The sequence below is a fragment of the Schistocerca piceifrons genome, chromosome 5 (genome assembly GCF_021461385.2).
Source record: "Schistocerca piceifrons isolate TAMUIC-IGC-003096 chromosome 5, iqSchPice1.1, whole genome shotgun sequence".
Taxonomy (NCBI): domain Eukaryota; kingdom Metazoa; phylum Arthropoda; class Insecta; order Orthoptera; family Acrididae; genus Schistocerca; species Schistocerca piceifrons.
In genome coordinates, this window is record NC_060142.1 from 591,471,963 (window position 1) to 591,487,187 (window position 15,225).

The window sequence follows — 15,225 nt, forward strand, 5'->3', positions numbered from 1 at the left end:
TTTAGTTCCTTTTCTCCCCTTTCTGTAACTATCTGAATATCGTACTGAAACTAAAACCCTCTGTAAACTTCGACGAAGCCAATTGTATGAAAATTACTGAAAGGCTAATAAAAATATTCTGTTCTATTAAATCTACCTCACTGTTGGCCACCCAATTCTTGTGCTGCATCTATTTTTTTTAAGTGTAATGGATGTCAACCCCCTGTAATTTTCTGGCACCCTTTTGAAATGCTAAGCAATATATATAGCATAGAAAAATGAGAAAAACAAGCTTTGTGGCATTATTCAAAATTTTCAGTTGATGGGATGAAAAACTGCAGAAATCCAAACTGCACAGGACGAATTTCATGGGAACACTGGAATGGCATGGCAAATCATGTATTTCTGGATTGATATAATGACAGATGTTGGATTATTTGAAGCAAAAAAGTGCTCTTTCACTAGGACGCTGTTCCAGACCACACATCAGTGAATCAACGTTAACTTGAAAATTTTATGAAACAATCATGCGCTTTCTCCATAGTAGGTTATTTTTCAGCGTTTGATACAACCTACTTTTCCAAAGGGATGAAGTAATTAGAAACTTATGTAGTTATCAAAGGATGCTATAATGAGGAACAAAGGGTATCCACTTTAAACATCCCTTTTTAATGGATTTATCCAACTTCTTGAATTATGTTTCTGCATCCTTCATTTACATATGAGTTACCTTTCATAAACCACAGACGAAAATGCAAGTAGTTCAATTTTTATTCCATAAAGCTTGCATATGTCTTCATGCTGGCAGAATATTAGAAGGCACTGCATACTACATGTACTTTCTAACTTACATGGATGCCCGATTGTCTTGACTCATGCCCCAAATACAAAAAATATAATCCCTGATATTCCCTTATCTAATTAACAGTTAATTAGAAGTGATGATGGCTCCAATTCTTGATTACATTCTTACACATAGTTTAATATTCACTAATAAATTAACAAATGAAACAAATATTAATCCAAAATATGGTCGAAAAGTCCTGGTGGAACATAAATAATATAAGGAGTAAAGGTGAGTCACTGAATATTGGGGGCAATGAGTCATCAAAAAGCACATAAACATGACTGAGAAGTATGATAGCTTTCGGATGAAACCTTTTGTGCACATACCAAATAGCTCAGAAAAAGCATTCATCCAAAAGCTAATAAAGTTCTGAGCCTTTTTATGTGTTTTTTGATGATGAGTGCCTCTACTGTTTGGTGAATTGTTAGAGTGAGAACATCTAAGCCTATACTGCTCTAAACACTATCAATACAAAATTTCTGTCGGGGATAATATATGAATGGAAGTCATAAAATTGTTGAACCTATCATATGATTACAACACTTATTTATTATGATAACTTAATTATGATTTATTAAAATTGGAACTTTCAAGAAAAAATGCTTTGTTTTCATTCCTTTGGATCAGTTCTGATTACTGTTTTATGGACCACAGTACTAGGGCAGTGCTACCAATAAAGTAATCAGTGAAACTTTCTCTTATAGCAGATCCTTCAGTGTTTCCATAGCCATCCCTAGCTGATCAAGATGAAAGTAACCTGTGTGTGTGTGTGTGTGTGTGTGTGTGTGTGTGTGTGTGTGTGTGTGTTTTTCTCCTCCTCCTCCTCCTCCTCCTCCTTCTTCTTCTTCTTCTTCAAATAAAGCATCTCTGAGGTTATTAAGAAGGCAGCAGTTGGTAATAATTAAACTGTCTGTCACTTTTGCATTTACAGCAGTTGAGCTAAGAAAGATTTTAAAAAAATTTGGGAGTATGGAGCCCAAAGGACATTTCTGAGAACCTGATTGATAGTGAGAGTCTATCACTGACAACGGTTTTCTTGTTGAGTAAGCTTTGGTTTTTAATGAGGTTTCATGATACAAGTTGTGAATTTGAATGCTTTTATCTTTTACAATTACATATGGTAAGCTTATATCTAGTCCCACATATCTTGGAAGTGGATGAAATCACTCAATTTTTAATTAGCTTACCAATATTTGATTTTTCAATTATGCCACTGTCACCTTGTTTCTCATATTAACTGCTATCTACCAACATCCATTGCAGTTATCATCTACAAAAGCAAGATCACAGACAAAAATCCTTTGTTGTTGAGAGCTGCTTTTCAGGTCAATACGTTTTAATGAGTTCATCATCCACTGCTGAAATGCAATTCAGAAAATTCTATTGTCTATCAATTTTTTTTCACTATTGCAGCACGGAGCTGTTATTGTCAGATTCATCATAAATCACAACATAAAATATCTGACTGGATGAAATGCAAAATACAAATAGGAAAGATATGCAGCTTTCTCCGGTTGATAAGAAACATAAAAAAAAGTCAATGGAGTCAAACCAAAAGTTTGTAGATCAAGGCTATTTTCTGATTTATACAAATTTATAGCATTTATCTATATTCACACACACACACACACACACACACACACACACACACACACACACACACACACACACACACACAGATATATATATATATATATATATATATATATATATATATATATAAAATATGGAAGGAAACATTCCACGTGGGAAAAATTATATATAAAAAACAAAGATGAGGTGACTTACCGAACAAAAGCGCTGGCAGGTCGATAGACACACAAACAAACACAAACATACACACAAAATTCAAGCTTTCGCAACAAACTGTTGCCTCGTCAGGAAAGAGGGAAGGAGAGGGGAAGACGAAAGGAAGTGGGTTTTAAGGGAGAGGGTAAGGAGTCATTCCAATCCCGGGAGCAGAAAGACTTACCTTAGGGGGAAAAAAGGACAGGTATACACTCGCACACACGCACGTATCCATCCACACATACAGACACAAGCAGACATATTTAAAGACAAAGAGTTTGGGCAGAGATGTCAGTCGAGGCAGAAGTGTAGAGGCAAAGAAGTTGTTGAAAGACAGGTGAGGTATGAGTGGCGGCAACTTGAAATTAGCGGAGATTGAGGCCTGGCGGATGACGAGAAGAGAGGATATACTGAAGGGCAAGTTCCCATCTCCGGAGTTCGGATAGGTTGGTGTTGGTGGGAAGTATCCAGATAACCCGGACGGTGTAACACTGTGCCAAGATGTGCTGGCTGTGCACCAAGGCATGTTTAGCCACAGGGTGATCCTCATTACCAACAAACACTGTCTGCCTGTGTCCATTCATGCGAATGGACAGTTTGTTGCTGGTGATCTGAAGGCTGACCGATCCATCGTCATTCTTCCGGCGGACAAGGGTTCCACGACCGCGGTACTTGATCGTCGGGAGTATGTGGCTGAGGGACTGCGTCAGCTTTCAGACAACACCACATACAAAGTTTGCCAAGGTAACCCCATTCCCGATGTCCAGGCGGAGCTTCAAGGAATCCTCAGAACCTTAGGCCCCCTGCAAAACCTTTCACCTGACTCCATCAACCTCCTGACCCCACCGACACCCCGCACCCCTACCTTCTACCTTCTTCCTAAAATCCACAAACCCAATCATCCCGGCCGCCCCATTGTAGCTGGTTACCAAGCCCCCACAGAGCATATCTCTGCCTACGTAGATCAACACCTTCAACCCATTACATGCAGTCTCCCATCCTTCATCAAGGACACCAACCACTTCCTTGAACGCCTGGAATCCTTACCCAATCTGTTACCCCCGGAAACCATCCTTGTAACCATTGATGCCACGTCCTTATACACAAATATTCCGCACGTCCAGGGCCTCGCTGCGATGGAGCATTTCCTTTCACGCCGAGCACCTGCCACCCTACCTAAAACCTCTTTCCTCATCACCTTAGCCAGCTTCATCCTGACCCACAACTTCTTCACTTTTGAGAGCCAGACATACCAACAATTAAAGGGAACAGCCATGGGCACCAGGATGGCCCCCTCGTACGCCAACCTATTCATGGGTCGCTTAGAGGAAGCCTTCTTGGTTACCCAGGTCTGCCAACCCAAAGTTTGGTACAGATTTATTGATGACATCTTCATGATCTGGACTCACAGTGAAGAAGAACTCCAGAATTTCCTCTCCAACCTCAACTCCTTTGGTTCCATCAGTTTCACCTGGTCCTACTCCAAATCCCATGCCACTTTCCTTGACGTTGACCTCCACCTGTCCAATGGCCAACTTCACACGTCCGTCCACATCAAACCCACCAACAAGCAACAGTACCTCCATTATGACAGCTGCCACCCATTCCACATCAAACGGTCCCTTCCCTACAGCCTAGGTCTTCGTGGCAAACGAATCTGCTCCAGTCCGGAATCCCTGAATCATTACACCAACAACCTGAAAACAGCTTTCGCATCCCGCAACTACCCTCCGGACCTGGTACAGAAGCAAATAACCAGAGCCACTTCCTCGTCCCCTCAAACCCAGAATCCCCCACAGAAGAACCACAAAAGTGCCCCACTTGTGACAGGATACTTTCCGGGACTGGACCAGACTCTGAATGCGGCTCTCCAGCAGGGATACGACTTCCTCAAATCCTGCCCTGAAATGAGATCCATCCTTCATGAAATCCTCCCCACTCCGCCAAGAGCGTCTTTCCGCCGTCCACCTAACCTTCGTAACCTGTTAGTTCATCCCTATGAAATCCCCAAACCACCTTCCCTACCCTCTGGCTCCTATCCTTGTAACCGCCCCCGATGCAAAACCTGTCCCATGCACCCTCCCACCACCACCTACTCCAGTCCTGTAACCCGGAAGGTGTACACGATCAGAGGCAGAGCCACGTGTGAAAGCACCCACGTGATTTACCAACTGACCTGCCTACACTGTGATGCATTCTATGTGGGAATGACCAGCAACAAACTGTCCATTCGCATGAATGGACACAGGCAGACAGTGTTTGTTGGTAATGAGGATCACCCTGTGGCTAAACATGCCTTGGTGCACAGCCAGCACATCTTGGCACAGTGTTACACCGTCCGGGTTATCTGGATACTTCCCACCAACACCAACCTATCCGAACTCCGGAGATGGGAACTTGCCCTTCAGTATATCCTCTCTTCTCGTCATCCGCCAGGCCTCAATCTCCGCTAATTTCAAGTTGCCGCCACTCATACCTCACCTGTCTTTCAACAACTTCTTTGCCTCTACACTTCTGCCTCGACTGACATCTCTGCCCAAACTCTTTGTCTTTAAATATGTCTGCTTGTGTCTGTATGTGTGGATGGATATGTGCGTGTGTGCGAGTGTATACCTGTCCTTTTTTCCCCCTAAGGTAAGTCTTTCCGCTCCCGGGATTGGAATGACTCCTTACCCTCTCCCTTAAAACCCACTTCCTTTCGTCTTCCCCTCTCCTTCCCTCTTTCCTGACGAGGCAACAGTTTGTTGCGAAAGCTTGAATTTTGTGTGTATGTTTGTGTTTGTTTGTGTGTCTATCGACCTGCCAGCGCTTTTGTTCGGTAAGTCACCTCATCTTTGTTTTATATATATATATATATATATATATATATATATATATATATATATATATACTCTTACCTTTAGGTATTCCACAACATCTACATTTGCATTGTTGTGCATATCACCTTTGGTGTTATGTATTACAAAAATTTTAGCTAGTGGTTGTGTTTTTGTGTGTTATAATTTAAAGACAAGAGGATTTTATTGTCTCAAAATGTCTGCTTATTCTGTGTAAAACAACAAGCCCATAGAGTAAATTCAGAAAAAAGTGTATGTAGGCATTCTCATAAAGAAGGAAACCAATATACCACAAGCAGCATGTGCTGTGGGAAAACTAAGTAACAAATACCATATTTATTTAATTGGATTGATTGAAATGTGTGATTTTTCCTGGCATTGAACATTATCTAATGCAAACAGAATATTTTTCACTAGGAACATATTTTGCCACTGAAAATAACCTATATTAGCCTTCGCACAGTTCCACATTATTTGACAGTCTCAAGGTTTACCAAGATTTTAATAAGTGGAAAGTATTCCAATGATATGGGAGGAGAACAGTGGAAATGTTAGTGATGCCCCTGTGTTAACAGGAGCCACTCCTGATAGAAGTCACTTCACTTCACTTTGTTTATAAGATTGGTAACTGTGACTGTGGCCATCTAATGTAGAAATGCACTATTGAAAAGCCACACTACCACTGTATTGTATTGTCATTACATTGGCCAGTGTGTTGGCACTGATTTTCACACCTTTCAAGGCAACCACTCCCCTACTCATTAGTTACCCTTGAGGCAGCATGCCACCATGATGTTCACTGAGAGACAAAGTCGCAGCACTTTAAGTTTAACATGTGGCTTGCAACATGCAGCTCTATAGTTTCTCTCCAATTATATGACATTGGAATTGCATCTTAAGAGAGTATAAACCTGAATATATCATTGCATGTCTAATACACTACCAATTTATCATGCAGAAAATGGAATGGGGAATGAAAGAAAGACAGACAGACAGACAGACACAGTGAAGAATGATACGTTATTTTTACAATCAATATAAATGTTACTTCATAGCAAAAGGCTATCACACACAATTCCATACTAACAGGAATGACAGGGTTAAATATCCATCAAATAGAAGCAGAAGAGGCAAGGGTTAATGTGAAAATTGTTTCTCATCAATGAGTACAAGGTTTTGGAAACAGTAACGGTTTTGAAGCACACAGAAACATGTAATTTGCATTTCTCCATTTAACTGGGCACTCTAACATCGAGAAAAGGAAACTGAGTTGTAAAATAAAAGTAATTTGCACACCAATACAATTAAAACACAGAGGAAGAATACTTTCACAGCGATATACAGCAGTGGCAAAGAGTAAAAATCTCTTGGAAATGAAGTATGCCCGTTAAGAATGTTATTCATAAAAGCTATTGCAAAAGCAGCAGAGACAGTCAGACAACTCTTCAAACTCTCACAAAGCTCACGCACAACACAGTGTAACAGTACACTATTCAAAGCAATGGAAAAGGAGAATGATAAATGTCCCATAGCCAAAGCACAGAAACTGAGCTGTAGATACTCCCACCAATCAGAACAACCATTTAGAAAGAAATCATGCACGAACTGCAGTGACACAAGCTGAAAGACAATAGTTTGTGACGGATTACCTGCCGCCCTCTGAATCCAAGCCCCTCTCCAAACTGGGAGCAAGGACACGAATCTCTGGCACCCCAAGCAAGTCCCCTTGCAGCCTGGGAAGAAGCAGCCACACTACACACTAATCTGTGCACTACTCCTCATGCCACTTTCAAATGAAATAACACTTTCACACAAACAACATTTATGACAGCTTGTGCTAAAATGGTGTCATCATTACAATGCAATTCACAAATTAGTATTTTTGTGAGAGTAAATACTAGAATCATACCAAACTTTATAACTAGTTTAATGAAATGACTGTCTACATTATTAGGATATTTATAAAAATTAATAGGAGTTTGTCTGAATGGCATAAATTTTACAACAGAAGTAAAAAGGTGAAGGTGATCTGTTACATACTATCGTTAAGGGTCTTAACTTGAGACTCTTCTGCAGCCTTGGCATATTGCCTGGAGGTGTCTGCGTAGGGTTCTTTGGTCAACAACTGTTTAATTGATAATGTGATGTTCTTCCAACACAAGTGGCTGGCCTTTTCAAAGAATTATCCTCCACTTATCATGGTGCACTGAGTCAAGCTTGTGGGGAGAGCTTATATTGTGATACCTGTCAGTGGACGATACCTTTGTTGTGTGGAGTCATGGTGAGGAAAAGCTTGGCAACTTACTTAAACACCTAAACAGCCTTTGTGCCAGCATTAAATGTACTGTGGAAGTATAGAAGAAACAGCTGCCCTTCCTTAATGTGCTAGTCACAAACAATGACAAAGAACATGGTTCAGTACTTACATCAGCAGAAAACTGCTCCTCCGGAAGCAAAGATAGATAAATATGGTACCGTTTATAAAAGCTCTGACTGAAAAGTGGGATTCCAGCTGTCTCATTCTGCCTTCTTAAGTACTTTTAAAAATTTCCTCCTAAAAACAGATTTTCGAAAACAGGAAGATGGCACTTCTGGATAAGTGCCTAGACAACATGCCATTACAATTAGAGCAACCTTCTGTAGTTAGTTATTTAGATATTCACTGATGATGGCAAAAAATGCTGAAAAACACTATTTTCAGATTTTCTCATGAACCACCCATGAATCAAATGGTGCCTCCATAAGGCGGACCCTAAACCACATCTAATGTATAAAGAACCAATTGAATTGATCCATTCACCTAAGATGGAGGAAGTGTGTAACATTCAAACTTTGACCCTGTACTGTCAGATAGTTACAGGAAAATGATCATTCTGCTGGATATAGAAATGGTCCCTAGTGCAAGAACTATTCAAAACACATGATTTTGCATTTATATCACCAACATAACTTGAAGTATGAACCCCAGAGAAATCCCATTCTTATGTGAGGCATTTTGGAATATACTGTTTACTATATTATTTCTCAAATCATCATGCACGTAAGAGGACAAGGGTGGTAATTACCCTTGCAAAACCTGTGTGAGACGAATATTTGAGCTGTGACTCTTCAAACACAAGACATCACTAAAATGTATTCTGAGGAGCAACGGATGTTTATTGATGTGCATAAAAAGTCTGGCACAGCACAAAACCAGGAGAAATGGCATGTAAAAAAGAAATTCTAGACCTGGCTCTTCTGTCATACATTCTCATTGTGATGTACCGAATTTCAAAAACATAAAGACAGTGCACAGCCCTACCAAGAAAAACATCTGAATCCACTAATAGTGTCTGGGTTTTACTGACTACCATAAACCATACACTCACAACAAAGTGTATATTGGAATAATGGGATGATCTGTTAACATCAGGATCGTGAAATACAAAGAGAAGTGCGAACAGGGACAAGCAGAGAGGTTGATATAAAATTCTTTGAAATTTAAGATCCACCTGTATGAAGGTATTATGACAGCATTGTTCCATAAAGCCATTAAAATCTACAAACATAATAACACCAATAAAGAGGAAAGCGACAGGCTAAGTGGACACTGGATTTCCATCCTATAAGGTAATTCCTAGAATACCAGCCACTCATGCAGTCAAATTGTTTGATTTCAATCAAACAGCCATTGGCCACAGTACTTCAAACTGATGTCTCCAATCAATATGATGAATGGGAATATGAGTAACTTTAAATCCTGTAGCTAAAATTAGTTCATTCTCATTTTATCTGGTTTTTCTGCTGGTATCTGGCTGACTTGGAGGACCTATCAGAAGCTATGCCGCTGCCAACTTTATGCAAATTTACAAAGATTTTGCTACTGGTCTTGGCACCCTTTTATTTAATTGTGATACACATTGATGAAAGCTGGGAGGGTAAATGTTTGCAGCTTTCCAAACAAACCATGTTACCTAACTCACATAAAGCCGATGCAATATCCGAAAGGTCTAGATGTAACACAAATAACACAAGGAGTAAAGGTAACCACTTGGAATGTAGTCGAGTCGAGTCGTTTTGTTTGTTTGTTTGTTTGTTTGTTTGTGTGTGTGTGTGTGTGTGTGTGTTGTGTGTTGTGTGTGTGTGTGTGTGTGTGTGTGTGTGTGTGTGTGTGTGTGTGTGTGTGTGTGCGTAGCATTGGTTGCATGTTTTATCACTCTTTCCAGTCTGGGACAAATTAGATGCCTGAGGTGGAAGGTTATAATATATGGAGAAGTCCAGTAGATGGCTTTATTCACCAGTGAATGAGGTGGATGGCAGCAGTTTATTACTGGAAGTCAGCTGGCAATACTAACTTTGAGAGTTGAAAATGCAAATAAAGTCAAAGGGAAAAATATGCAGTTCAATTATGATGATAAGAGGATAAAAACAATAAGATGATGGTATAATTCCTCAATATCTTTTGGCTATTATTCAGTGAAATGCAAATCTGAAGACAATTTGTTGCTGTTAGTATCTTAATTTAAGATACACATTTACACATGAAACATTCATTTTTATTTTTATTGTAGCATACTGCTCCAAATACATCTAAATTTGTCTAAAAATTTTTTTATTCTACTGGCTGGTAATATCTGTGGTGATGTATGACTGATAATATGAATCATATCACTGAACTGCAAAGGAAGAACTTGAAGACTTATTATGGTGCAGACAGAGAGGGATGTGTCTAGGGAAATGACGAAGGTAAAAAAAAAAGCATCTTTGAAATAACAATAACAATCCTTCCTGTTTCTGGTGAATTTCATTAAAATTTTCCAAGATAAAACTATAGTACGATAAAATGTTACCCATTAATTTCATGTTCTATTTAACTTCTTACATTTAATGAGACAAAAAAATTCGTACTTGGCTACTGCCAAAATGTGAGCACCAAAATAATACTGAATGTTAAATCAACTGGGATAAAAAAAGTAGCTAAACCTCAAGCCATTGATATTTTGAAAATAGGCAACTGGAAAAGGCAAACAGTAAATACAAAAATGTAATATATTCTTGGTGGGACTGCCACAATTCTTACTTGGATTGTTCATGGTGAATAAAATCAGCTACAGCTGTAATTTCAAAGTTCATTTACCTGGATAAAGACACGTACACTACCAAGGTTTCAGGACACTAATCCTATCTTCAGGTGCTGCTGTAACAATTAATGAAGATGAAACAGCATACCAATAAAAATTTATTAACATTAGAAGGACCATTGAGGCTGTAAACCATCAACAGAACACACCTAAATTATGTATGACAAAACTATACGAGACAATGAGAAAAATTAACAAATTTAACTGACAGAATGAGAGAGCCTGTGTGGGTGAGGCATGAAAAAAATGTGGGATTAACTGGTAAGACTCAAGGTAAACAGCACCTGACTGAAAAATCAGTAGTGAACCCAGAATATGCAGTCACAGATGGAAAAATGTAACCTGATGACTTTCTATGAACAGCCAAAGATGTGGCATAAAATAGAGAAAGCCAATATTCGGGCATAAATTCTGTTACAAAGAACCAAAATATCAATTGCCAAAGTACACAAAGTAAATAACCATGTACGTGTTCAGGCAGCCATATGTTGAGAACCCACAGCATGATATATAACAGCCATGCAGAGAGCAGAGAGACGACTCCCTCCTACCCCCCCCCCCCCCCCCCCCCCCCCCCCCCCCCCCCCCACACACACACACACACACACACACACACACACACACACAAAGGGAGAGCAGTGCAGCATGTACAAACATTTTGAAGGAGTTTGAAATCATGTAATGCAAGCTGCCAAATCCAGACAGTGGTCTCAGTGAGAAAAATGAACTTAAACATTAAGGGGTGCTCAGCTGGTTCCACGAAAATATGTCTTTGCATAATGTTTAGTGCGCTGTATCTTAACCCCTGATTTTGAAGGTTGCATGTGGTGTCAACTGGGTTTAATCTCCTAGTTTTTTCAGAGCTATTTTTTTGTTTTTTTCCATTCTATCTTTATAGTTGTTTCATAGCTAATATGCAGGTTCTAGGCAAGTATGCAAGATGTACTTTATACAATGTCTACTAGTCACACTGGCTTCACCATTACTTTAGATTCTGTGATCCACAATTATCGAAGTTGTGCTCAATGTTTGGTTTTGTACATCCCATGTGTGGTACATCAGACCATTTTCATTCTCTCAGTTTTTAATTTTTGGCATTGTTGGGTAGTGATGTTTTTTGTCTAATATATCTAGTACCACTGTTTTATTATTATTTCATGACAACTGCATTTACTGCATTGCATTTTACATGCCTTATATTAGCCCTATGCCTTTCATTTAGTAATCAAACAATGGAAAATCCAGGATGGAATGTAACAATATTGTGAAAAGTCAGACAATAGAAAATCCGGGATAATGTGGTTTCAGTTGCCTGAGACTGCAGTCGTGTGTGTGAGTTGCAGTGTGTGTGTGTGTGTGTGTGTGTGTGTGTGTGGGGGGGGGGGGGGGGGGGGGGGGAAGGGGGCGCAAGAGTGAGCGCACATGTATGTGTATGTGTGTGTATTGGTGTATTGTTGACAAAGGCCATTGGCCAAAAGCTTTAAGTGTGAAAATCTTTTTGTCGTGCCTATCTGCAACTCAGCATCTCTGCTATATCGTTAATATTATGAAAAGAATAGCTTTTACTCACCATACAGCAGACATGCTGAGTTGCAGATAGGCACAAAAAAGACTGTTGGAAAGTGAGCTTTCAGTGAGCTTTCAGCCAACACGGCCTTCATCGAAAATAGACACCACACAGCATGACACCACATCCGGAAGGTTACCAGAAGATAAGACACCACACACACACACACACACACACACACACACCCACACACACACACACACAGGTTGCTTTGTGAAATACATAGAATGGGGGTGAGGCATGGATATTAGCAACGAAAATTTCTCAGTATTCTTCACCTTCCTTCAGCAATAGTTCATGCTACAGCCACTCAATGGTGTGTGTGTGTGTGTGTGTGTGTGTGTGTGTGTGTGTGTGTGTGTGTGTGTGTGTGTGTTGGGGCACCCCATGCAGCAATCGGTTAAACGGGTCATGCTAGGTGTTCTCGACACGAGGCTGCCTTATCACTTACAGAGTATGTTACTTTTGTAGTTCAATAATTGACATTTTTGTTATTTGTAATTGCCTTTATGCCCTGATAGGTCTCTAGGTTATGCCACATCTCTGGCTGTTTATAGTAGGTTGTCAGGTTATATTTTTCTATCTACAGATGCATATTTATGGATTCGCTCCTGTATTTTCATTCAGGCCCTGTTTATCTCGAGTCTTGCCAGTCAAGTCCAATTATTACAGTAGCACATGAAGGTGGGATCAGTGTCCCAAAAATCAAGACACTTCAAAATTTAATTGCAGCAGATTTTATTCACCATGAACAACAAAAAAGGTATTCAGGTGTGGGGTGAAAAGAAACATTCCTACAAACTGACAGTGAAGAGAGAAAAAATGTGGTATGTAAGTACCAAGATTCGAGACTGTATTATTATTAATGGGCTATTTGGTGTGGCTCAAACAGATGGTGGCAGGGGCATGTGGTGGACAACACAACTGCTCATATGAGTACATATTGTGGCTTTTGAAAGTGCCTGGATAGGTTATTATTATAATTGACAAAGTGTCTTTAAAAGTCTATATGAATATCAAAGGACTAACATGAGAGGCATATGAACAATTTTGCACAGTTTAGATATTATTTCAAGGCACAAATGATAGAAATCACAAACATTGTGAGAAGTAAATTATCCACTTCCTGTACACTTCACTCTAGAACAACACATATTCATTCAGTGAAGAATGAAGAGGTGGCAATAGAGATTTTATTGCTGTCCAGGAGAGAGGACACTTAGATGAGGAATGAACAGCAGCTGTCAGAATTAAATACATGTGTTGCCAAGCAACAGGCAACCTGCCGACCACTTTCAAAAATTTTAAGATCAGTACCCATTATCTCCCTTTATATACAGGATGTCCCAGGGGAAATGGTCAATATTAAGGGACATGGCTAGAACTGTTATTTGAAGGAAAAGACTTCGTATGGACTTACACCTTATTCTGAATCGTTGCTGAGATAGTAAAAATATAATGTACATGTTATTTATTTTCTGTATTATTCGGTACAGAGTCAGGTTTAAAAACATACAACATTTAGCAAACATAGCAACTTGCATTTTATGAAGTATCAACTGAAAAATACATATTTGTACCACATTTACTCTACAGCTGGGGAACAGCTCACAATACAAGTTTCAAAATCCCACCATCAACTTCAGTTTATCTGTACATTCTTGGGAGGGCATATTGTGACACTTGTGTGAGTGCCCCTGTACATTCCCTACTGAAGGGTAGTTTAGTATCTGACACGGATTCAATTTCCTTGCCTAGCCAGAGATACTTGGCCTCCAGGCAGCAGCCACAACTCATACCAGTGCGACACAGTCATTGTGGCAAGGACTGAGGCAGTGCTACCCTCTGAATCTTTACCACTAAATACCACAGCCTAACTATTGCCATCCATTTCTCGCTAGTCAATGAAGCATCAGTTATGTGTCACTGAATAGTAGAGTTTTGACCTTGCCTGATTTATGTTTGTAGTTTAGATTTCTCCCTCAATTGTTGTATGTGCTTAAGCCAACTTCACTAAGCTCTGGAGTTGTTTTTTTTTATTCGTTGATATTGTGATCACCACTGTCATTCACATCCAGAACCACCTGTTTCATTCTGCCAGCCTCTATGTTGCACGGGCAAGTTATCACAAACTGTGTTCTACCTACACACAGTACGATACAAACTGGCGAAAAGAACTTTCTCACCATGCAAATATTCCAGTGAGGCATGGATCCCAAGTTTTTCAAGTTGTGACAACAGCAACAGCGAGAGCAAGAAAAACAATGTGAATGCTGCCAACAACAGCAGACGTAGTTGTTACATTTTCTGCAAAAGCGACAACTGTCAGGGGCTGAAGTTTCTGATTTGCTGAGTTACTATGACAGTCACCAAACTCACATTGTCACACCTAGGTTCATGTTTAATTGATGCATTAAGTAATATAAGCAATTCTAAGCAGCATGGGCTATTGACTTCAGAGGCCTGGCATGCAAGTGTGACTTTTCCTGTAAATAGTGTGGCGTGTCATATATGACCTCCTTAATCTGTGATATTATCCATCTCAGTCAGGATTGAGACATTAGTGCGAAGCTTTAAGAGACGTCTGAGCCATCCATGAGTTAAAAATTGCCAAAGCTCACAAAGTAACTGTATCAGCACAACCTATGTTTCACGATTCCTCTGATGTCAATGTTGTTAGTGGTATAAGTCGCCATTGTGCTCCACGATCAACTGATGATTTCCAGTCAATGCCATCATCCGACTTGCTGAGCACACATTTGCTTCGTGATAAGGAATTTAACAGTTAGTGCAGTGGTTAACGATACCCTGCTCACCTCATAAATAGACACATACAAATGGAAGCACTTTGTTCACTGTCAGTGTGTCCTAGAGCATGTGAAGGCTAAATAAGTTTCCCTCCCCAGCATTGTTGAAGGAGCCCAAAAATGCCTGTGCCATCAAGTCATGTCAAGATTACAGCCCACAGCATCAGCAGCATCACTGCCCTTTCTGTGACATCATGTGGTTCCCTAGCTGCAACCCGCAGCTGCAGTCTCTTCAGTGCAAAGTGGCAATATACGTTAGCCAGCTGATCTCATTGCAGGG

General features: G+C 39.9%; 1 protein-coding gene across 1 annotated transcript in view; it reads right to left on the reverse strand.

Annotated features, from left to right (window-relative positions):
- LOC124799297 (piezo-type mechanosensitive ion channel component) overlaps nt 1–15,225 on the reverse strand; it is a 715,678-nt gene that overhangs the window by 162,315 nt on the left and 538,138 nt on the right. Inside the window, exon 35 of the mRNA XM_047262884.1 lies at nt 7,101–7,184. Within this exon, the coding sequence (XP_047118840.1) occupies nt 7,101–7,184 (84 nt within the window). The remainder of the gene's footprint in view (nt 1–7,100; nt 7,185–15,225) is intronic.